General features: G+C 38.3%; 1 protein-coding gene across 3 annotated transcripts in view; it reads right to left on the reverse strand.

Moving 5' to 3' along the window:
- SRGAP1 (SLIT-ROBO Rho GTPase activating protein 1) overlaps positions 1 to 25,917 on the reverse strand; it is a 259,814-nt gene that overhangs the window by 67,558 nt on the left and 166,339 nt on the right. For all 3 annotated transcript variants that reach the window (XM_026500112.4, XM_026500111.4, XM_026500114.4), the window contains exons 5-8: positions 16,319 to 16,501; positions 15,743 to 15,871; positions 3,522 to 3,743; positions 1,415 to 1,516 (exon numbers count right to left, since the gene is read on the reverse strand). In XM_026500112.4, coding sequence (XP_026355897.1) covers positions 1,415 to 1,516; positions 3,522 to 3,743; positions 15,743 to 15,871; positions 16,319 to 16,501 — 636 coding nt within the window. The remainder of the gene's footprint in view (positions 1 to 1,414; positions 1,517 to 3,521; positions 3,744 to 15,742; positions 15,872 to 16,318; positions 16,502 to 25,917) is intronic.

The raw sequence follows: 25,917 nt of genomic DNA on the forward strand, positions 1-25,917 counted from the left end.
CGAAAACACCTCAAGAAGAGTAATAGCTTTGGAAAGGCTCATTTGTGAGACTTTACACAGTGACTGAAGCCTTAATCACGTGGTTGCATCTTAAATACACACGTGTGAATAAGGGCTGGTTTGGTTCTGCTAGAAAGAACGGAAGCCAGAAAGCTGCAATGGATTTTGACCAAACTAGACTGGTCTAGAAACACACCACTGTTTCTTAACAGAACCAAATACATGTTCACAGAGTTCATAACCTCCCGTGGGATTAAAACAAAAAAGGGTACCAAAGTGCATTCTGGTAATTCATTTCCTCAAGGTGAATTATTGTTATTGTTTTTTCTGTCCCACATTCCTTCCTTTCAGGAATTGTCTCTAGAAATACGTATTTCTGTTGGAGCTGTCAGTCAAAAGGGCTCTATGCATGAGCACAACATCCGATCCATGAAAGAATCCCATTTCTTGCATGTAATGGCTGGTCCGGAAGTATGCATGGTTGAAGTCATGCCAATAAAGCATCTGAGTTCAGAGATAAGGACCCTGGGATGGGGTGAGACGGCAAGTTACCGGGACCATGTATGTGGGCTATCCCAATATGAGGGAAAACAACTACCAACACATGCAAAGATACAACTTCAAAATGGTGGAAAGAGAGATTCCTGATAATATCATCAGAATACAGATCCCATCATGCCTGAGGCTATGCAAACATTGACCAGTAAGTAAACTTTCTAACTTGAGTTAAGTTTGATTTGGGCTCCTGTGATAACTGAGAGCCTTAGAAACATTTGTGGTTCATATTTACTTAAGGAGAACGTGGATCCAATTAAATTGATTTCAGAAACAAGCAGCTGAACACTATGAATGCTTTCTGGCTCAACATATATTCATAAATTCACATTTTATGTTCTGTCCACCTAAAGCCACTAATATCAGCAAATAAACAGTTTCCTATTCTCATTCAAGGACTATTTTAAAATATGATTTCTGTACTAATTGTAACAGTAATGCCATGTTTGGTACCAAAAATCTAAAGAATACAAAAAAGCAAAGAAATTACTAATTTCAGAAGTTAGGATTAAATTATTAACATGTCACTCAAGTTTTATTTCCATACTATTGTACATTCTTGGATACATATGTTGAATTTGATCATTTATGGGAACTATTTTCAGTAGGAATTACAAATCTAAAGATAACGTGTGTTTACATGTGTATGTAGTGAATCCCTGGTACAGGATTCATCTCTGGTAGAATACAAAATCTTTTTATCTTCGACAAGGGGTATTTTAGGAACCATGATTTAGCTGGAAACGCATGATGAAGAGATTGCTTTTGGAATGTTAAATATGCTTAGGTCATGTGACAATGTCTTCCAGTGTACATTAGAATTCTGATGACTTGTGGGGCAGAAAGCATGCTCGCTCACCTCCTCATTCTCGATTTTGAGCGTGGCCAGTCGGGACTGCAGCTGCTGGTACCTGAGCATGAGCTCTGCCTGCACCGGCTGCTGGGCGCTGACCTGACACACCTGGTCGGGGGAATCAGAAACCGCAGTTACAACAGGGCTGTCGAGCCGGCCTCCAGAGGCACGGGTTTCCTACTTAGATGCTGCGTGAGTCACACGGATCCCCTCAAGATTCCAACGGCATCTTTACTTTTAATAGCCGCCTCAAAACTTCAGTGTTAAATACGGACTTGCTACATAAGTGGCAAGAGCAGAACACAGCTGCGTGGCCTGGATACCATGGGGAAGACAGCAGCTGCAGGAAGCTTCGCTCTAAGAATGAGGCAGTTGCTGGAGAGGGAGCTCTGATGCTGATGTCTCACTGGCGGAATCCGGAATGACTACGGGGCAGAGGGCAGAGTGCAAAGGATGACCCACATGAACCAGACAGGCAAGAAGAGGGGCGGCAGCAGGGCCTACTGGCTGCAGTCAGGTGACTGTGCTAGGTTACCAACCCTCAGCTTCTTTCTCTGTGAAATGGCATACGAAGATTTCCTACACCGTGGGGTCCTTGTGGGGACGAAGCGAGCTCATGTACAGAGAGCACTGAGAACACTGCCTGGCACATAGTAAAGACTCAGAAAATGTAACTATTAGCATCTTTCAACCACGGCTTGCCTTCCCACTATCAGCCAAATCATGGGATTCACCATGAATGTGAAGAGGCCACTTCTTGTGGTCTGTGGCAGAAACATATTTTGGCTGTGATCTCAATTACGGTCAAGGTCAAAATTAGAGCCTTTTAATTATATTATATTTAGTTATATTTAAATTGTACCAGAAACAAAGTTTCTTTTCATTTTCCTTGTCATAGAAATGCTCTTGGCACATGGGGGTTTCCTTTTATGGAGTCCCCAAAACATCATCGAGATTATTGCTCCCTGGCAGAACTGGCCATAAAAAAGGGGCAACTGACTCATTTTATTAAAAATAAAAAAAAAAAATAAAAAAAAGGAAAAACTACTAACCCAATTGATGTCACTTCTCCATGATATCTTATCATCCTATGTTTGACATACCCATCACTGAAAAATTATAACAGTAATAATGTGGTTTTGGAAACATAACTCTGGGTGGGATAAGCCACTTGCCTCTCAAATTCATGTGCTGTTGGCATAAAAACCGCTTACCATTTCTTATCGAGTAATTTACTCTATCAGATCAAGCAAATATAGAATTGGGTTAGAAATACAGCAGGCACACACATATCTTATAAATCTTAACACTAAGTGTCTCAGAAAAAAACACGACATTAAAGAAATCTGTCACCGCTATTATATCTATTTTTAAAAACATACTGTCACCACAATAAGCTAAAATTGAGTTTTTAATCTATGAGTATTGTTCTGCACAGCTGGAAGACCAAGTGCTATATAGCGTGCTCATTAATTGGTTCTTCTTGTTTTCCCGGCCGCAGACAATAAAATATACCACTGCAACTTGTATGCAGCTTAGATGGATTTTCTTCCTTGGGTAAAATAGGACAGAAAGCTAAATTCATATAAAGAACCTAAGATGTATCATTTCTAATGCTCATTTTACCAGTTTGGAGACAACTCGAGTCTTAAAAAAAAGTTTTGCATTTTTTCCCCCTCTCTCCCATGCTCCTGTCATTCACAATCATTTTTCTTCATGGGGATCTTTAAACGAAGATTACAAGAAGTCTTTAGAGAGATTCTCTTGGGCCAGCAAAATGTTTCATTTTGAACTTAAATTTGAATATCTAGAGGTGGAGGAAGGACTAACTATCCTGAGACAGTGTACTGCTTACAACCAACCGAGTTTGTACATAGGTTTGGCCTCTGTAGGCTTGACCCTTGCTTTAAAAGGTGGTTGTGGCTGGTGTGGGGGGGGGGGGTGGCGGGGGAAGGCTGTAGGGGCTGATATTTGGATACAACGAGCTAAGATGCCATACAAAGGCAGGAGAGAGAACACACCTGGGTATTCTGACAACTCTTGGGTTATAGCAGGTGAAGAGTAACTAATGTAGGTGAAAAGACAATTCATTAGTTTTAAAACAATTACTGACCTCATCACCCATGTGAGACTGAAACTCAAACTTCATTGGTGGACAGAACGCAGCAGGGTACATCTCCATGAATCTCTGCTTATCACTCCTGGGCTCCAAATTGTCAACTGCATTCTCAATAATGTCTAAGCCTTCATGTCTGGAAGTTTCAAGATTATACTCTGCAGAGAGATATGTTCTCAGGGCTCTGTTCAGACTTGCATGGTAGCCAAGATCACAGCACTTAAAAAATAAAAGAAAACCACATATAAAAATTAACTTAAAATGGATCAAAGACCTACATGTGACAGCAACAACTATAAAATTCTTAGAAGAAAACATAGGAGTAAACCTTCACGATCTTGCATTAGGCATTGGTTTCTTGGATATGGCATCAAAAGTACAAGCAAAAAAGAAAAAAAATAAATTAGATTTCATCAAATTTGAAGACTTTTGTGCTTCAAGGGCACTATCACGTAAAAAGATAACCCACAGAATGGGAAAATTTTTTGCAAATCACATACTGATTTAAAAAATTTGTATTCAGAATATATAAAGAAATCCTACAACTCAATAATGAACAGACAAATAGCCCAAATAAAAATGAGCAATGGAATTGGACAGACATTTCTCAAAAAACATATACAAATAGTCAACAAGCACATGGAATGATGCTCAACATAATTAGTCATCAGGGAAATGCAAATCAAAACCACAATGGGATACCACTTCACACACCCTAGTATGGTTATAATAAAAAGGACAGATGACAGGCATGGGGGAGGATGTGGAGAAATGGGAATTTTTTTATATGCTGTTGATGGGAATGTAAAATATTGTAGCCTCTTTGGAAAAGTCTGTCAGTTCATCAGAGAGTGAAACACAGAGTTAACATATGACTTGGCAGTTCCATTCCTAGTAATATATACAAGAAAAATAAAAACAAATGTTCACAAAAAGAAATTTGTACGTGAATGTTACAGCAGCATTATTACTAATAGCTGAAAAGTGGAAACAATCTAAATGTCCAACTAAAAAATAAACAAAATGAAACATTATCCAGTCATAACAAAGAAGTAAGTACTGATACATGCTACCACATGTAGGATCGACCTTGAAACGTTATGTTAAGTAAAAGAAACCAGCCACCAGAGACCACACCTTGTAGGATTCCATTTATAGGAAATGTTCAGAATAGGTAAATCTATAGATATAGGAGGTAAATTAGTGGTTGGTAGGGGATAGAGGAACTAGGGGGTGGTGGCTAAGGGGTATAGGACTTCTTTTTGGAGTAATGAAAATATTCTGTAACAGATCGTGGTGATAGCTACACAAGTTTATACTAAAAGCCAACTGTAGATTTTTAATGAATGAACTCTATGGTATGTGAATAATATCTCAAGAAAGCTGTTAAAAAATAAAAGCAGCAAAAGCAAATACTGAAAGGAAATAATGAAAAAATAACATTTAAACTTGTTCATGATTACTGATACTATGATTAATTGAAATCCTTATAGGACGCAAACACACTAACTGTAATATTTTGGATTTGTATAATTTACTGATGACTCTATAATACTCTGTACTCTTTCAGAAGTGAGAAGAACAGGTTTGAATCTGACAAAAAAGTTCAGGAATGTCTTCTTTCTTATCCTTAGAATAAAATTTGTAAACACGAAATGACTGCCAAAGTCCTTTTATTGGATATAGAATTTAGGGATTCTTAAATCTTCATTCCCTTTAATTTGCATTTGCATTTATTTTTTCATGTTGTATTTTAAGAGAATATAATTGAAAAACTATAACTCTGGATATTGAAAGAATTTTAAATTTGTACATAGAAGTAATATAAATCTCTTAAAGAGGAAGTGGTTTATAAAGGTACAAAACCAGGTCATCCCAATATTGTTCTAATGCAATCCAATCAATTCAATTTGATTCAATTCAACCCACTAATTGGGCATCTATTAGGTGTCTGGAAATTTTGCTAGGCTCCAGGAATATGAAGACTGGAATACAGTAAAACATAATCTCTATTCTCAAGAAATTTGAATATAAATTGTTCACTTTACTAGTAAGGGAGTAGTAGAGGGGCACAAAGGAAGTAACCTCTGTACAAACGATGCATCCACCAGGACATGAACCGTCAGATCGGCCTTTATGAAGGCACACATTCAATCTCTGACTTGTCCTTAGAAATGTCAACATATTTAATTTGACTTTCACCCTCCAATTTCATAATTATTAAATTTGGGATTTTTCTATAGAGATATTCTAAAATCTGGCTATTCAAAGTGTGATCTGTAGACCATCAGCATCACCTGGAACTTGCTAGAAATGCAGAATCTTGGGCCTCAGCCCTGACCTGCTCAATTAGAATCTGAAGTTAAAAAAAAAAAAATTATAGATGATTTACATACACTGTAAAGTCTGAGAAGCACCATGCTAAAACATCGATTAAAAAAAGGTCCCGTAACCCTGTCCACTGGGAGTGCTATTTCTCCAAGCAGGCAAGAAAATCAACTTGAGTAAATATAAGTTGATTTAAAACAGCAGAAAGAAGCTGCCATATGACAATTGCAAATACTAGCAAAATACAATTGTGAAATGCAGCAGTCTCATCATTGGTACATTTTCAGTGGAATCAGCTGCACTCAAATACAGAGAATAATTTCCAGTTAATTAAAAAACTCTAGTCTCAGATGAGCAAAGTCCTCTTTTATTTCTTTTGCTCCTCGAAATTCATAAAGGTTCTGTGTAGCCATTTTATACACATCAGAGGGACCGAAAAATTATTCTACCTTTCAGTAACACCTCACCTTGTGCAAACATGAATTGGTAAAGGAAATGGCCTCATTTCTTTGAAATGTACTAGTGATTCAAAACACCCCACTACTCTGATAGAAGACAGATTCGGCTTGATTATAATGAAGCAGATCATATAAGCTGCTTTACTTTATGAGTACTGGATCCCAATGGGAGTTAACAGAAAATTGATATTGGGGAAAGAAACAACCTAGGAAAAAGACCCCCCTCTAAACTGAGTCTCTTTCCGGCTCAGAAAGGAAGAAAGAGAGGAAGAACAAAGGAAAAAGAGGAAGAGAAATAAAGAAATTCAACCCCAACTACCTAATTGAAGTAGAGTTCGGAAAAACACATGCTAAGTTTTTATTATTCCCAGACTTAAACAGTTTGCTCCCAAAATTTCTAGGAGTTGCTTCTTTCGGGGAGTACATGTCAAAATTACAACAGCACTGTGCATACCTCCACACTCAGTTCACCCCAGTGGATTAGTAGTGCTGGACCTAGTAAGGTAGCCTGCTTTCGCTGGTGGTTTCCTAACAGGCTGGGGAGAAGTATGCATGTGGCTTCGCATCCAATCCAGAGGACCCCCCAGGTGTCTTCTGGACTTTGAATGCTATACCTCATGTGGAGGTTTCTGTGATGAGCTTGATGGACAATTTCCTTCTCTGATCCCTACGGGAGCTCAGCCGTCTGTAAAGTCACTTAATTAGCATGATTCTGTTACTTCTGATACGCAATGTTTTCTATGCTCTAGGATTTTCAAGCATCCTGGACTTTAAAAGAAACACGAATCAAATTCTTATTCAAGGTCTCCTGAGATAGCAAGGCCAGTCACAGGATCATCTTTTTTCTAAACTGGATGCTAAAATGACACTGGGTATGCTAAGATTCACGATACTTGGTTAAAAGGCCTATAGTGATTCTATGGAGGTTATGAATTATTAATGACAATATGAAAAACCAGCTTCTGCACAGAGTTGAGTTATAACCCAAGTGCATTTAATGATGAAAATACTAAGAGACCAATAAGATATTTTATTGATGGATGAAAAACTGAACGGATACATAACATTATGGATTAAAACTGGGGAAGAAACGAGTGTTGGAAGTCAAAGGGTATTTTTTGGTTTTGTTTTGTTTTTTAATATTCTAACAGATGTCAAGATATATCCCACTAGGTATTGTAAGTCTAAATCGTCACAGTAAGCTAACTTCTTTAGGCAAAAGGGTTGCAAATAGTATCAAAAACAAAGATGAAATTCAGGTTTTGAGGACTGTGACAAATACTTCGACTTGTTTAAAAGGCTGAGAGGTCAGGTGAAATACACTTGATGGTTATACAGTCATGTATAAATGGATCACAGCTATTCAGGGAGAGAACTTTTTGTTCTTTGTTTGCATAAACTCTTATGACATAAGAAACCTAGTGGGTAGAAGGTTGATCCCAGATGGGAGTGAAGATAATGGAACTCCAATGGAAACAAGTCCCACATACGTGTTTTCAGAACAGTAAGAGCCAATGTCATTTGCAGGCCAGCCCTGAAAGTGGCTGGAGGGCAGCCCCGAGCTCCTATATGACTGCAGAACTAAACAGTTGTCATGAGAATGGAGAGGGAAGGACCCCTCTGCAGAAGTATTCCACCTTAACTTCATCATTCCTACTTCCATCTGAGAGGCTTCCTTCTGGGTCCTGGGTTCCATCTCTGGCTTTTCATTACTAAAATTTGGCTCTGACCATTCCAGAGTCATGGACTTGGTCTACCCCTTGTTTTGAGTCTTTCCACAATAGAGCAACCTGAGCAAACGAATACAAAACCAGAGCTTTCACAGAACCACGGCTGGGCTTTCCGAGGACCAGAAATAGGTAAGTTCACAGCTTTTACTATAAACGAAGACAGCTGATTTCTCCTGAATAAATCATCTTTGTCCCTTACTATTTTCCTCTCTAGCTACTCAGTGCTTCACCTCAGAAACCACAAACTTGTTTTGTGAGAGATGGGCATCTCATGGGACTGAACTGGGTATTTAAAATTCTACAGGCATCTTTAACACACCTGCTCTCCTGTCTGGATGCCTGATGGTCCATAAAGAGCTGACAATTTAATTTTTGCTGCTGCCTTAATAACCATGGCCAAACACTCAGCAAAACTTGTTTTGAGTTTCTTTTGCACAACAAAAAGGTCAAAATGGGACATCGAAATGGATACAAAGTAGGAAACAGGAGGAGAAAGGAGGCTGCATATGCCTGAACCAATGAGTAGGACCAATAATCATTTGTGGCCTAAATGCTGCTCCTACTCCCACAGGCAATCATTTCTCTCAGAGGAGCTGCCACCAGACGCATTTCTCCCCAGGCCAAATCTCTATAACTACCCTGAATCAAATCACAGAGGAGAGGGAAGAAATATAGCAAGCCCAAACAAACAGGTCGGCTGGTAAATGCTATGGAGAAGATAGAAAAATAGGGAGTGCTGGGGGAAAGGGTGTTGTTCTTTTATACAGTACAGCTGGGTGCAACATGAATGAGAAGAAGGAATTGGTCTTGCAAAGCTCTGGAAGACTGTTCTAGACAAAAAGTAGAAAGGCCCAAGGCAAGAAAAAACTCACTGGGTCTGGGGAACAGAAAGGCCAATGTAGCCAAAGCACGGTAACTAAGGAGGAAGTTGAAGAAGAGGACACGGAGCGGCAGGTGGCCGGCCCGTCAGTTCAGAAAGGTCTTGGTGAAGAGTTTAGATTTTATTCTAAAAACAAGGGGGGGGGGCCTTTGGAGGGTTTTAAAGAGGAATCAACAGGTCTAGTTTATTTTTTTAATACACTGGCTGCTTGGGAAGAGAATGGATTACTGATTAGAAGGTCTTAGTGGAAGCTGGGTGACATCTCAGAAAGCTAAGTGCAGGCAGGAGATGAAGAGCTTTGTCTAGGGGACAGTGCAAGGAGCAAGGGACAGCAAGGATTGGGATATTTAGGAGGTGACAGGACTGGCTGATGCATTTATATGTGGGATATGCAAGAACTGGATTTTGGGTTTGCACAAATGGGTGGAAAGGTGTGCCACTTACTGAGGTGTGAAAAATGGTTAAGAAAAAGTTGTTATGTGTGTGGAGTATGAAGACGATAGAAGCAAGTGGGTATAAAAAGTTGAGTGTATGACAAGTGCGTGACATCCAGTAAAGGATGTCCAGTAGGCAGCTGGACATACAAATCTGAAGTCCTCGATGATGACCCAGGCTGGTGCTAAAAATCTAGGAGCCATCATATAGTATTTAAGGCAAGGAACCAAGAGGTAGAAAGCCAAGAATCATGCCTTAGATGACTGTCAACATTCAGAGGTCCAGCCAAGATGGAACACTGAGCACTGGAGACTTAGGGCGGCCTGTGCGGCCTATGCTGCAGGTGGAAAACAGGTGGGTGCAGTTTCTTTTAACAAAAGCCCACGGCATCTCCACTGGAAGGAACTTTTAAAGCCATCTACTTCAGTCATCCAACTCATTTCAGTTTTTAAATACGCCTTCAATCACAAAGGGATAAAAACACATAAATCAGTTTACATGATAACTACACTATCCTAACCCATTTACCATGATCTCTCTATCATCTTCCTAATAAGAGTTCAGGCTGAATGGGACTGTAGTATTACAATTCAGCGGGTTTTCATGGATAAATCTAACTACCATTATGTATGGGGATAAGTCAAATTAATTAAGAAAAATAACTCTGAATAAGTTGCTTTTTAATTAAACACATGTCTCTAGAGACAAATGGATAAGGCTAAAAGCTTTAGGACAGCTGATTACTTAGACATGATAGAGTAAACACGGCATGGAGTATATGATGTAATCTAATTTCAATTTCATGCTGTATAAACGGCTAATAAAATACATGACAGATATCTTTTCCAAGAAAATGAGCTGCAGTAGGGGATTATTCTGTTGCAGTATTCTACAACAGTTACAAAGATTTATCCTTCAAACTCCAAAGTGACCTGCAAACTTCCACAGGGAGTGGCTGGAACCCTTTGAAACTCTACTAAAAGGATAACGAATACTTCATTATCACTGGGCAGTTGCTCTGGGACAAAGCCCCAGTGGACTGCTGCTGTTGCGGACTTTGTTTCTCTGAATGCCTTTTGAGGGTGGGTAGGTGTGGAACTGGACTGAAAGAGGCTACATTACCAGTTCTTGTAGAATTCCAGATATACAGAATGCTGAATTTGATGGCAGATCTAGGATTATGAGAAATAAGACTTGTACTGTCCTCTTAGCAAATCATAATCACTTGAAAATCTCAGCATTCAATTACAAATATTTGTTGCCTGCATGATTTTTCCTCTGGGTTGTAATGCTTGTAATGCACACTGATTCTAAACAGAATTAGTTATGGTCTTTTTTTGCACTTATTGTTGGAGATATTAATGATTACAAATGTGAAACCTGTTATTTATAAAACTACAATCTATTTTCCTTTATAATTATGCCTTTATATCCCCAAACTAATTAAATTTCTTTTGGCCAATATTTGCAATATATTTCTTTTAATTTGTATTTACTCTTTTTAAAAAAGATTTATTTAAGAGAGAGAGAGAGTGCCTTTGAGTGGGGGGAGGCGGAGAGGGAGAGAGAGACTCTTACGCAGACTCCTTGCTGAGCTTGGACCAACTCGGGGCTTGATCCCACAATCCTGAGACCACAACCAAGCCAAAATCAAGAGTCTGACATTCAACTGACTGACCCACTCAGGTGCCCCAAATTTGTATTTCTTCTTCAAGTGACATAATAAACATCCTTTTTTGTTGTGAGATTAACTCTCTGTTCTACTTCCCACCTGATTTCAAACTAAGAGATTGTTACTCTACACACTAAAATTTACCTAGGACTTTCTTCCATATTATTAATTTGTACTTTAAAAAAGCATTTTGCTGACTGAAGTAAATTATAGCTCAGATTCGAGTTCCAAATTAGTAAATTTCCAATTTAATAGGATCTAAACTCAAGAAGTTTTAGAATACCTGTAGTTTGTTGCAAGGGGCAAAAGCTTAACTATACGATGGAGTCATCAGAGTCCTATCACCCCAAGCCAGAGATCAGTTTTAGTGTCACTACTGGTGGGTTAAGACACAGCAACACCACCATGGTGTAATCTGTTGCAAAGTGCTTAATTTGAATTCATCAAGCCCTTACATAATGTTTGCTTTGTAGGAAACATAGGCAACAGAGAAACAGGCTAACAGACACCACAAAGAATACAGACAAATACAGAAGCTGAGATGTTCTGAGGAACAACTGCTCATGTCTCCTCAACAAGGGACTTTGTTAGATTAAAAAAAAAAGAAAAAGACTAATGTAACACATCACCCAGATGCAATGTCTGATGCTAAATTTGGTCTAGTCTAGACACACTAGCTGTGAAATATTTTTTTTTGGGGGGGGATCATAAATAGGAATATGGTCTGGCTATTAGAGTAGCTAAAATTTTCTGAAATGGAAAGATGGGGGTCAATGACTGAAAAAAGTAGGTTAAAAAGCTGTATATAAAATATGATTTCATACTCTTCTGGTATAAAAATGTGTATATACATGGACACAAAAAAAGTCTACAGGGTAACAGTGATGATCTGGGGTGGTAAGAATGTGATCATGTTATTTTTGCTTGTAATTTTTTTTCTAATTTCCTACAATGTACATGTACTAATTCTGTAATAATAAAAGACCAGTTTTAAAATACAAATGCTAGGAGTGCCTGGGTGGCTCAGCCATTAAGCATTCGCCTTAGGCTCAGGGCAAGATCCCAGGGTCCTGGGATTTAGCCCAGCACTGGGCTCCCTGCTCAGCAGGAAGCCTGCTTCTCCCTCTCACACTCCCCTTGCTTGTGTTCCCTCTCTCGCTGGCTGTCTCTGTCAAATAAATAAATAAAATCTTTTAAAAAAACCCAAAACAAAACAAACCCAAAACCAAAACCAAATTCTAGGGGCCTGGGTGGTTCAGTCGGTTAAATATCTGCCTTTGGCTCAGGTCATGATCTCAGGAACCTGGGATGGAACCCCATGCTGGGCTCCTTGTTCATCAGGGAGTCTGCTTCCCCCCCTCATCTCCCTCTGCACCCCCCCCCCCCATGCTCACACCCTCTCTCTCTCGAAGAAATAAATAAAATCTTTAAAAAAAATAATAAAATACAAATTCTGTGGAAAATCTGTATGACTGTTTTTTTATACCAATAGATCCATTCATCATAGTCTATCATAGGAAATTTATAAGAAAAGAGAGAGACTATTGACATGAGTAGAAACAAAGGGAAACTGGAGGTGTATATAAAGAAGGTCTCAATTTGAGTTCTTATTTATATTGCTTTGATTCAGTCAAGGCACATTTAGTATCTTCCATGTCATTTTACATATAAAACATTAAACATTAAAAACATTGTCTTGACTTTTTCTCATTAGAGATATAACAACTCTTCCAATAATTATTAGATAGCTCACTATAAAAGTGATTTTGCTAAGTAAGCTTACAAAGCATAAAGGATTCTAGATGCCTTTGCATAATAATCAGTCTTTCTTTTGCACAAGGAAGGGTCGAGCTTAATGGTTTCTAGGATCACCACTATATATGCAAATTACATTCCTACAAAATAAGCAGCCATTTTAGAAGGTACACATTCACACTCTGACTCCCTTAAAAGTGAGTCAATGAATGCATAATTTTTACTAAGAGAGGATTCAATTTCAGTTGAATATGACAACAAACCCATTTTTTAAAAATTTATAATGAAGTTGTATTATTTGAGAATTACTCTCATTTTGAATTTAAGGCTGATCTTTTAAAAGTCCAACCTCTCTTAAAATTGAAAATTACTGGATATATTTAACCATCTTATTTACATCAGAGTTAATTAGATTTGGAGGTTAAGAAGTCTGAGTATGAAGCCTACTGCTCACTAGCTGTGCCTTCGACAAGCTATCCAGCCTACATAAGCCTCAGTTCTTTGATCTATAAAGTGTAGAAAATAGTATTTACCTCACGTGGTTTGCAATGATTTGATGAGATTACACTTAGAAACCTGCCTGTCACATAGTAAGAGCTCAATAACTATCCATGACAATGATGAGGACTCTCCTGAAATGTTAACCCTGTCCCATGGCTGCCAATAGTATTGAGAATGCTATTGTTGTCTCCACACAGATGACCAACAGGCATCTCCGTCTTACCACGCTTGACAGAAACACTGCTCCTTGCCCTTGGACCCGCGTCTCCCCATGGTCCCCACCACAGTAAACAGCACCACTGCTAACCTAGTTACTCAGGAGGGGAACTGAGGAGTCTGTTTATCCTTCTTTTCACCTCCTGTATCAAATTCCTATTCAGTATATTTTGAATCCAACCAACCACTTCACAGGTCTCTTGCTACCACACCAGTCCAAGCCAGCACCGTCTCTAGCCTGGACAACTGCAAAAGGCTCTAGATATAGCTCGCTGTTTTCACTCTCATCACCTCCCTGGGTCTGTTTTCCACCAGATGCCAGAGTGAGTCTCTAAAATGTAAACACGTGATGTCACTTCCCTAAGTAAAACCCTTCAACGGCTTTCTACCACACTTGGAACACAATCTAAACCCCTTTCCCTGTCCAAAGACCCTAAAGTAAGTGGGCTTCTGCCTACATTCTCTACCAGAACCTTCCTCCTCACTTACTCTGCTCTGGCCATAATGGCCTCCTGCTTTGCTACTTCTTGAGCACCTCGAGCTTGCCAAACAGGCCACTGCCTCTACACCTGGAGCCTTGCCAGTCCTTCTGTATGTGGATCCCTTCCCCAACGAGGCATGTGGCTCTCCAGCTCACTTCTCTGCTCAAATATCAGGCTTTTCCTGAATGCCATCAAAAGAAGCACTCTGATAGTGGTTTTATTTTTATTTATAGCATTGCCACTACTATATAATGTGTGTGTATATGTAAATATGTTTATGAGCTGATGCCTCAACTAGTACATAAACTCCTTGCAGACAGGAACTTTGTTTTGTTCATTGTTGGATCCCTATCATCAAAAACAGTGCTTGGTACCTTGCAGGTGTTAAAAAAAATACTTTTCAATACATGGAGACTTTTCCTTGTGTTAAACTGGCTTGGGTCTAGCCAAGTACTCCAAAAATAAGCCCTTAACCAAAAAATAAGCAAGTAGAGTAGTTACAAAGAATTAGTTCTATATTCCATATACTTTGCAGAATCCCTACAAATGTAAGTTTGAAAACAGGGGTCATAAAAAATAGTTCATTTTTATTCAGAAAATCTAGTAGTCTAGCAGAAAAAATTCATTTCATCAGAGTGCTAAAAGAAAATTAATTACTTGATTAAAATACTTGTAAGAAAGGAAGAGAAAAAAGTTTTCTCTGGTTTTATTTATTAAAGGGTTCTATATAAGGAAATTATGATAGTATGAGATAAAACTGTTTTTAGACTCAAAAAAGGGCTACATCAGGAGTAATAAACTAAAAAATAATTTCATTATTTAACAGTTCTTTCACAAAAGTCCCAACCTGTGGCTCTAATATAGCTAAATCCATGAGACATTCACCATAAAAATAAAGTTGACTCTACCTACTGTATATCTAAATGATGATACTATGAGCCATAGGAAAAAAAATTATCATATCTCAAAACCGTTGAATTCAATCAACACAACGCATTGTATTTACATGAGTAAATTTCCAGGAGATAACTCTCTGAACCTCCATCACTTTCCTGGGCTTTTCTTACAACACATTGCTTTTTTTCTTTTATTTGCAAAAATGGACGTTTTTAGACTGGGATTTCTGTCTGTTTCACCTGTGTGGTCTCCTACGGTGCTGGACGTTTTCCGAGTGAGAGAATGATCAGAGGGTTAAAGCTGGGGAGTCATAGCAGTAATCCCTACGTGGATGGAATAGTGCACATCGTTTAATCGGCAGAGATTTTTTTTTTTTAAGATTTTTATTCATTTGAGCGAGAGCGAGAGAATGTGCGCACATGTACGCGTGCCCAAGAGGGGGAAGTGGGGGAGTAAAGGGGAGGGGCAGAGGGAGGGGGATAAGCAGGTTCACCCCTGAGCAGGAAGCCTGACACAGGGCTCAATCCCAGGACCCTGAGATCATGACCTGAGCCGAAGGCAGACGCTTAATCGACTGAGCCACCCCTATACTTGGAGAGTTCTAAATGAGCCCAATTACTGCTTCTGATAGCATATCCTCGGAGAGAAAGTACAGTGTTAGATAAATTTATAAGCGTGGTTTAAGTCCACTCTACTTTGCTTACAGTATTTACCACAACTAGGAACAAAGCGGTTGGAAAAGTGAGTGACTCTTGATCTTAGGGTCATTAGTTCGAGCCCCATTTTAGGTGTAGAGATCATTAAAAAAAAAAAGTTACAACAATTTAAAAATATATGGAAAATATAAAAATTTCAAGTACTTACGTCAATTAAATCTGAAAGATCATGAATATAATACTTGAAAACTGAGGCATTGGTTGCTTCAAGGGTTAGGAGATATTCATTCCGTGCCTTAATCGATTTTAGCTTATTTTCTGAATACTTTGCTTGTCTCTGGAAATGAAGATGACCCAGGTATTGAGAAAGACAACAAAGTCTTTAGTCAGAGAAACAAACATGACTTTCTACTAATCTAAACAATGTATTCTACATATGCCAACGACCTTTGAAATCCTCTGAGGAAAGGACATTTTGGATCTGATTTAAATAACTAAAAGTATGCAACAATGTATTTGGGCTTCAGGCCCAACTGCAAGGAAAACCCTTTGTTAATATTCAGGTTGTCCATACTGAGTATGGAGGACTTGGCATTCAACACTAAATGATGTCCAGCTGTTAGTACATGATTTTTATGTTTCTTAAACATTTTTTATTCCCGTGGGAGGAAATGCGTATCATTTCACAATAATTTACAAGGTGGGTCTATCAGTTATTACATCAGTGTTCTTAGTATTGTCACCTGAAGTGAGGACAGAAAGACTCTGTGATTTTTTTACTTACTTTTTCTTTCATTTTTTCAATTTTCTTTACAGAGCTTCGCCGCTGATGTCTCTCTTCCAGTCTGATATGAAAGACCGGATCACCAGACCTTCCGATTTGCTTTTCTTCTTGTTTCTCAGCCTCTTTCAGCTTGCTCTCTGCGCTGATGCTCTCTGCATGATACATATGGTATGTTTTCATCACCTGTGAAAATGTGACCCAAATTGTTACAAGATGCCTGTCTGTAACTCCGAGAGGGAATGGAAGTCATTTCCTGAGGAATATGTTAAAAATATCACCTCCCAAATGGCAGGGGGAGAGTCAGATTGTTAGTCAAATAGATGAATTATGGACTATTGCTTCTACGTAAAGCAAAGAGAAATATACAAATTCACCTGCCAGGAAGAGGCACTTAGGGGACAGGCTTTGATGAAAAAATGATTTAGAGTCTTATGCATGCTTTCAGTGCACTTGAAAAGTTCCCTTAAGCTTAAAAGTGTTCTCTAAAATCTCTGCATTATTAATCTGCAGAATAAACCATTACTCATGGATAAATTTTACCCCAGTTTTGGAATCTAGAAAACTTCAAAGTAGTACAGCTTTCACTAAAGAGTTTTGTTTTGTTTTTTTTTCATAGAATCTATTGGTCAAAATACAAAATGTAAATATTAAGGTTCATACACAGTTTCAGTATAAAAAAACTTTTTCTGAACACAAAGTGATACTTTATGTTCGATGTAGAAAACATATGACACAAAAAAGAAAATAAAAAGCAAGCAGAGATAACCACTGTTAAGATTTTTGTACAGACATTTGGTTTTTTTCCTATGAAAACAAACGCACACACTCTCTCTCATTTGCAAATGACTTATATTTCCCCCTTTAAAAAATTTGTACTGGGGCGCCTGGGTGGCACAGCGGTTGGGCGTCTGCCTTCGGCTCAGGGCATGATCCCGGCGTTCTGGGATCGAGCCCCACATCGGGCTCCTCCGCTGTGAGCTTGCTTCTTCCTCTCCCACTCCCCCTGCTTGTGTTCCCTCTCTCGCTGGCTGTCTCTATCTCTGTCGAATAAATAAATAAAAAATCTTTAAAAAAAATAAATAAAAAATAAAAAATTTGTACCATATTGTATTAACAATTTTTAATCTCCTATCTCTTTTTTTCACTTAATACATCAGAACACTTTTCTATATCAATAAATATTCTTCTAAAATAAAATTTTAAGGGCTGTATAATATTCCTTTATATGACTGGAACACAGCTTGACTAATTTCCTATTGTTGAACATTTTAGTATATTTCAACTTTTTGCTTTATAAATGAAGTTGTGCTGAAACCCTTGATATATATCCTATCTTATTTCTTCTTTTAGAAATGATACACATAAGTTGCATTTTAATATTTTTAGGAATATATAGAAAATAAGATTTTGTAATGTACCCTTTCCATGTATGCTGTAAACTTACATAAAGAATTCTCAATTTAAAAATTTAAAAAATGTTAAATCCTTAAACATTTTGGTTATATTATTGTCACAGAAATATTTAGGCACAAAGTTATCACATTTCCTATGGTACATTTTCTTCTTTTTAATTTAAATTTTTTAAATTTTTATGGTACATTTTCAGAAGGAGAACTGCAGAGTTAGGCAATCTGCACATTTTCAAGGTTTTTGACACATATTGCCAATTTAACACTCTGTTATTTTGAAAAAAACTTGACCTATATTTATTTCCTAAAGCATTTAGAAAAACATGGATGCTATTTTAATAAACATTTTTTCAAATAATAAATGTATTTACTCTTATAATATCTATCATATCTGTATATAATCTCTGTACTCATAGAGTAACAGTCACAGATTTTAAGATTTTACCTGAAAATCAGTTTTCCAATATAATTTCAATCTCCTTTATCAGCAGAGTCAGACATCTGGGCCATTTCTAAACCTTGTTTATTTTAAGCACAATTATACAGCTTTAAAAGAGACAACGTAGGTAAGGTATATGACTCCAGTTCAAGAGACATATCAAGGAACATACTAGAACTTAGCACCCAATCATCAGTGATGGCACTTTCCCATAAATTATGTCAAATTCCCATCCACATAAAATGGATCTTATTTCATTTATAAATAACCCATAAATTATTCAGAGCCAATTTTATAACTGAAATGTAGTTGTTTAGAAGAGATTTAATATAACATTTTGAAGTAAGGAACTTGATTTTTTCATTTCAAAAGATGAGCTTTAAAATAGTTTGGGAACTGGAAGCATCACTGGAATATATGTCGGTTGAAGCATATGAAATTGCTATTTTGGTAGGTTATAGAAAAGGTAGAAAGTCAGCACATTCTTAAGAATGGTTCCTTAATACACATTCTCAAGGTGACAATTTGAAGTGTAAAACATGGGGTTAATAAAGAGCATTTACTTATTTTCATAAAATCTGATGATGTCTTTCCTTAAAAATGTAAGCTAGCAAATCATGTTAAAGGCATTGCCGAACAAGAACAAAGTAAGGGTGAAACTGCAAAGTCGTGGCAGCTTTTCCTGAGCTGTGTGTAATTGCAAAGTTATCTGTTTTTAGTAATTATCAAACCTGTCCAGGAGAAGTTTGGTTGGCTCCTGCAGTTTCAAAGAAAAATAAAATAGCATTAAGCAGCAGCTGGGCAGCTGGGGAATGAAAAGGGAGTCACCCTACAGCTGGGCAAACAGTGAGGTCAATGAATCTACTACACACCTTGCATTTCTAGGCTTGGCTCTGTTTGTACACCCTGCCTGGAGCAAACCCACATACCATTTGGGTCCTGGTTCCAGTTACATCTTTAAAGAGAGGGTGAAAGAACAAAACAAAACAATAAGTCTTTCCCTCTCTCTCTCAGTTGTCTATATTCTTCTTGCTAACAGCCAAAGGAAGAAATGAGAACATGTGACTCCCATCATAGAAGAAAAGGCATCCCAGACAGCTCTGGGTATCTGAGAATTCTTTTCTTTTAAATACACCCTGAAGAAAAGACTTGAACTCTTGCTTTATTTAGATGCTGAGGACCTGTGTAAGCAAGTAATCTGCACAAACTAAGCCTTATGAACTAAGGATATTGAGCTGGCTGCCAGCATGGGGTCTCTTATAAGCTAGTCTGGGTGAAAAGGAAAACATTCTTGACCTAACACTAGCAAGAAAAGGGTGTAAATATCCCATCATAATGTGGTTCAGCACAATAGCTGAGGATTTTCTACCCAGCTCAATGGTAATTTCCAGAAGGAAATTTCTTTGTTCAGTTTTCCAATGTGACTTAAGGTTTCCACTATTTTCTAAAATGTTAACAATGACAATGAATGAATTTTAAAAGTTGAGGAGAAAAACACTAAAAGCTTTTTGAGAACTCTAATTGCAGATAATGAATGCAAGTACAAACTACATTATTTAAAACATAAGCTGTTGACAGAAGTTAAATGTGTTTTGTATTTAAAATAAAATAACAGACAGTTTTCTCTTTTTCAAAGACGTAGAAGAAAGCTTTTATTTTTTAAAGGTGAATTTTGAATATATACTGCAAAGAAAAAAAAGCTTCTCCATCAGCGTAATGCAAGCACAAGAATTTGCATACCAAATGACATGATAGGCATATATCCATTTAAATGTACTCCAATAACATATTTTCCTATTTGAATTCTCCTCTACTAAAACCTCATGCATAATTCTCCATTGAACACACTCAATTTATCTTTCCTACTCCATCTTTTCTTAACTGCAGAAGAATATAGAGAAATAGATTTCTTTGTGACTGTGAAATCCTATGCAAAAACTTTTGCACAGAAGCTGTTAATATTTTTTTCCTTACTGACACACCCATATAATGTATCTGACACTACTCTTGTACTTTAAATCAAAATGATTAAAATATCTATAGTAAATTTTAATATTTAGTGTCATGAAACCATTATATATCCGAAAACCATCCACATGTTTGGAGAAGATCAGTATATTAAGGCTATACATTTTACTTTCTGACTAACTGGCACAGAAGTTAGCAGGCATGGTTCTAAGAATGGGTCTACTAGTTACCAGGTGTGGGGAATTTATTTTACACTTCTGCTAGCCTTACAAGGTCATTGTGGACATTCAATTGTGCATCCCTAGGTGTGTGTGCATGTGACAAACTTTACTGAGTACTTACAATATGTGTGTGTATGTATGTAATGTACACCATTAATATATATGTGTAATATGTATATATTTAGCTAAAGAAGCATTATATAATGCTTATTATGTGCCAGACACCATTCTAAGCATTTTACAAATAATAGCTTATTTGATCCTTCTAAAAAACTCTTATGAGGTATGTACCTTTATCCTTCCTATTATACAGATGAGACAAGTAGGGCCTTGAGAGGTGAACTAACTTGCCCAAGGTCACATAGCTGGTAACTGGCAGAACAATGGTTGAAACCCTGGCAGTATGGTTCCAGATTGGGTGTTCTAGACTGCTATGCTATAGCCTTTGGAAACTCTAAATTACTATACAAATGGAAGGCCTCTTTAGCTGGGGGACATAGCTACTCTTGATTATATTTAGGAATAGAGGGAAAGAGGGCTGAAAGATAATTATTTATTCATTCACCATTTGCTTGGTATTTACCATCCATAAGGCAATGATGGGTATAAAAATAAGGACTTCGTTTCCTACTTCTTAGAGCTTAAATTTTTGGAGATTAAAAAATGAGCCTTGGAGAGTCTGATGGACACAGATAAAGGGAGAGGACATTCAAGCTGGAGGGATAGTACCAGCAGAGGCAGGTGGAGTAGGGGGAACACACAGGTATGGTGGGCATGTGTAGACTTTGACTTTGAGAAGGGGATCTAGGGAAGGGCTTGAAAAGTGGATGGTTGGGTAACTGGGCTGGAGGATAAGACTGCAGAAGTTGTCATGGGCCAGATCAGGAGAGCCTTGAAACCTCAACCAGAAAGTTTTAAAAAATATATTCTATAGGGGTTCACGAATCTACAGAAGAGTAAACGGTATGGTCAAAGCAGTACCTTAGCAGCAATTTGGTGAAGATATGCAGGAGGATTTGAGGTGTGAAGTAACCTCATTTAGCATAAAACAGGAGGGACTGGAAAGAAGGAGAATTCCAGGATAACAGTCACAGGGCATTTTCCCTGTTCTTATTCTCTCTGACCTTTTCTTGGTATTGACACATCTTCTTCCACCATGGAGTTCAACACCCTCCCAGTCTGGTCCAAACATGGGCCCAAATAGCACTTTGTGCACTACTCTAAATTAATCACTTAACACTCTCTCCTCAGAATGTGTACTTTCTTGCCCCTGTGGCCCTTTCCCAAGCCAAGCCCACTGCCTACAACGTCCTCCCCAGGCACGTTGTCCTAACATTTTGACTCATCCTTCAAGGAATGTTCAGATTTCACCTACTGCTAAGTGTTCCCTGGTTTCCCAACGAGAGCTATCGTGTTCTTCCAACCGCCCAGACCTTCTCACTGACCACACTTCGGACTCGCTGCTATGTGTCGTAGATACCTGTGTATTATCCAGTGTCATGGACTGTCCTTAAGTTCAGCTACGGCACCAACAGTGTCTCGCGCACCTTTGAATTCTTGATACTGCCTTTAGACAGTGGCAGTAAAATAGGCATTTGGTGAGAAACAAATGAAAGGCAGGAAGCCATTTTGCAGTCAGCTTGTCCATTCGTATAGTCATTTAACAAATATTTACTAAATACCTAGTATGTGCCTGGCATGATTCTTCTCCCTCCCCAGCATCCAAAATAGCATTGCCAATAAAATACCTGGGATTGGACTAACGAGATGATAAATAGCTCTAAATTACCGTGAGATAAAGTTAGCGTGGGAGTTCATGGCCCCTGAAAAAGAAAGGCGTGGTGGTTGGGCTGAGAGGAAATGAAAAGCAGTATGTTAGTGATAATATTTCCTAATTCCATACGTAGCTTGCTGGCTTACTAAAAGCTCTTTTGAGAAACTACATTTTTGGGGTTTCCTTAATTGTCAGCGTCCTAAGATAAAGATCTCTTTTCTACAATCAATATGCAAGAAGCCTCGAATTGTAACTGAGTTTCTGCAGGTGCCAGACTAACACCACCACCGAGTTAGGGCCACAGCCTTGAAAGCCCATTCCTGTTGTTTCCCGGCAAGTTCTTGGGTTCCCCGGGAAAGCAGGACCTCCGGGCCATCCTACGCTGAGCCTGAGGGGCTGTGCTGCAAAAGAACCTGGCCCCTCCAGGGGCCGCACAGCCTCAGTCCAGGTTATGGACTCTGCTTGGCCATGTTTGTCTCCGAGGGCTTATTTTAGACGGGGCAGCGGGCAGGAGGTACCTGTCAGAGAACACTCATTCCCACTGCATGCCAGGATCCTTCCACCTGCAACCTTGGGCCTTCCTGCTCTTTACAATACTGAGCCAACCCTGGTGATGAATAGTGTCTGGAGCAGGCAGAACCAGATTTGAGTTCCTGTGCTACCGCACTTCCTAGCCGGCAAGCTTCTTTAACTTTTTTGGACCCTAGTTCCTCTGAGGTAAAATGGGGATTCAATGAGAGAATGCATAGAAGCACATAACAGAGTGGACAGTTTTGATTCTTGACAGTTTCTAAGGTCCGGTGTAGAGTAAGTGTGTGGGCTCTGGAGCCAGATTACTTGGCTTCGTGCTCAGGCTCTAAACTAAGAGGTATAGCATAGAGGTATGTTGTTTCTTCTCATGCGTGGCATCAGGGCTGGAAAATTTGCTGATCTCTGAGGTACTGAGTGGTCTGTAGGACAGGCACGATGATGAACTCTCATAAATCCATCTCCTCTTCCTAGGCTGATGTGGCTCTCCACAGGTCAATAAAAGCAGAATTTACAAAATTCTTTTTTTTTTTTTTTTAAGATTTTATTTTCAAGTAATCTCTATACCCAACGTGGGGCTCAAACTTACAGCCCCAAGATCAGGAGTCTCATGCTTTACCAACTGAGCCAGCCAGGCGCCCCAAGATTATCATTTCTAATAGAGGTAAAGAGAAGGAAACTGGCGATGTTTCCATTTATGCCATTTATGCATAAGTTAAGAATTTTAGCAAAGCTCTTTAGAATGAGCAAACAGATTAAGAAGAACAATTAAACAGCATGAGATGCTATCTTTACGGCTAGTTTATCAAGGAAAACTTGAGGTATGTTGTGGCTCCAATGAAATCAAATCAGTACAACAGTCTGAATTTATCATCAAATTACATTTATAATTCAAACAAATGCTTTGAACAAAAGACACTGTCTGGGACTCTGGACCTTGCTGACTAGGGATTGCCAACCAACCAAAAGATGGGGAAACAGAAATGCAGAGAGTGAACACAAGGGAAAACAGAGAAAACATATATGCAAAGGGAAGAAATGTGGCTAAAGAAAATAAAAAAATAATTGTATTACATTTAGTGTAATATTAGAGATTTTGTTTCAGGAGTAATTATAGAGAGCACTATTTCAATGGAAAGAACTTAGGTCTATGAAATCCAATAAGCCTGGATTTTGATCCTCGCTTTATACAAAACAATTCTGTAACCTCAGCCTTTCTGACCCTTGGTATGAGTCTTATCTACTAGAGATAACAACACGAGGTATCCCTACAAAATCAAAATTAGAGGGGTAATCAAACTGTGTCTCTCAAACACCTTGAAAAGTGTGGAATGAAAGAAAAAGTGCAAACTAGAGGCCAAATCATATTAGGAAAAACTGATCATGTAATTACAAGTCTCCTTTCTAAGAGGATTTTAATAATATCCCGCTAAAAGGAGACTAGTTGATGAAGTTCAGAGGAAATAATATAGGATGGTATTTAGCAGTCTATAGGAAAATAGAATCCATGCCATCGTTAATGTTTTTGTTTTGTATCAGAAATCGACTGTTTTCTTCTCCAGCTTCAAAGAGCCTGTGTTCGCGGAAGGAGTATTCCTGTTTTAGGATCCAAGGGTGTGAGCCCTCAATCCACCATGCCCACCCATCTGACCTGGGGACGAGACTACTCATCTCTGTTAGCCCGCAGCTTTCTCACCTATAAAGGCAGTGTTGGACTATATGATCCCCTGGTCTTCTCCAACTCTAAAATTCTGTGAGTCCATGATTTCAGATACTAATCTTGCAACAACTAAATACCATAAGAATTTATGATTTAAGAGTGTGTGTGTGTGTGTGTGTGTATAAAATACTTCTCAGTGGCTAAAGGGACTGATTGTTTTCTATGAGGGTAAACGGCAGATAAATTCTAACCGAAAGGAAAAGCCAGTGTAACAAGAAATTATACTAATTATCTCCTTCTGCTTCTGTTGACTTGAGGCAGCAAGTAGTACACCACGCTATGCTGAGAATGTAGGATTCCTCCTACAATCCTCCAGGGGCTCTGATGCCATAACTCATCTGTGTTGTTGCACAGAAAATATCTAGAAATGAACAATGCCTGGATAGTCTAACACACTGTTATACTGATGAACCTTATTCCAGGATATCTATCACTCTAGTGACTTTAATTAGCTCCCAAGCTGATTAGTGATCAATCATCAAGTGCTCATCAAGGAGGAAAACCCAAGAACTCTTTGGTGGATGCTGGGGTTACATACAGATTTGCCACATGCTTTTAGTTTTTATTGTAATATTTAAGTAAAAACAGGGCATTAGTCGTCTTTTTCAAAATGCTAAATTTAACAGTTTTAAAGTGGCACTATAAATCACAATTAGTTTCACAAGATTTTGCTACTTTAATAAAAATTTTTAATAAAAAATGACTAATTTATCCTAAAGAAGATAAATTATTGTGTCTTATCAAAAAGAAAATGTTTCTATTTGTAACAAGAGTGACCTGTACTTATTAATCTTAATCTGTCCTAGCTCTATTTGCAACAGTCACTAGAGGCGGTTTCTAATTTAAGTCTTTGAGTTATAGATAGAGGTTATTGGTTTTGTTTATGAACTCTTGACGAACATTCATATTCAGCAAACATTTCTTGATCCCCCTACTATGTACCACAAAGAGGCTTTGTCCTATTTGATTCCATTACATTCTATTACTAGAAATCCAATTACATTTTATTCTTTATTATTGATACCAGCTCATTAGTGCCTAAGAGTAATTTTTCATGAGAGCAATTAATGTGGTGTAATATCTGCTCACTTCAAATTATCAGAGATTTCTAACATGAAATAAATGTCACTGTATCCAAAAATTCTGATTTTGTAAAGGATATTTTCCTTGTCTCTCAAGTACTTCATATGGTGGAAAGGGCAGAGGATTTTTAAAAAAGTCCAAGGTGCTACTAACTACTCCCTTTATTTTTACATCAATGATTTGCTAATGCTCTGGCAATATTCAAGCACATGGAGTTCCCTGCACAGGCGACGTGGTTTCACACATCTGTGCTCTCCCACATGCACTAATTGCTTCTGGAACACCCTTCCCACCCTTCATCACTAAAATCAGGTGTCACAGTCTCCAGGAGGCTCCCGGGTGACTCTGGGCTTTGCACGGAGCTGCGGAGACCTGTCTCTCTACCTAGTCCAGCATGTCACACCAAAAATGGAAATATCTCACTAGTCTAGCTCATGGGTGACAGGGCTGCGTGCTT

Source organism: Ursus arctos, unplaced genomic scaffold (assembly GCF_023065955.2).
Source record: "Ursus arctos isolate Adak ecotype North America unplaced genomic scaffold, UrsArc2.0 scaffold_21, whole genome shotgun sequence".
Taxonomy (NCBI): Eukaryota; Metazoa; Chordata; class Mammalia; order Carnivora; family Ursidae; genus Ursus; species Ursus arctos.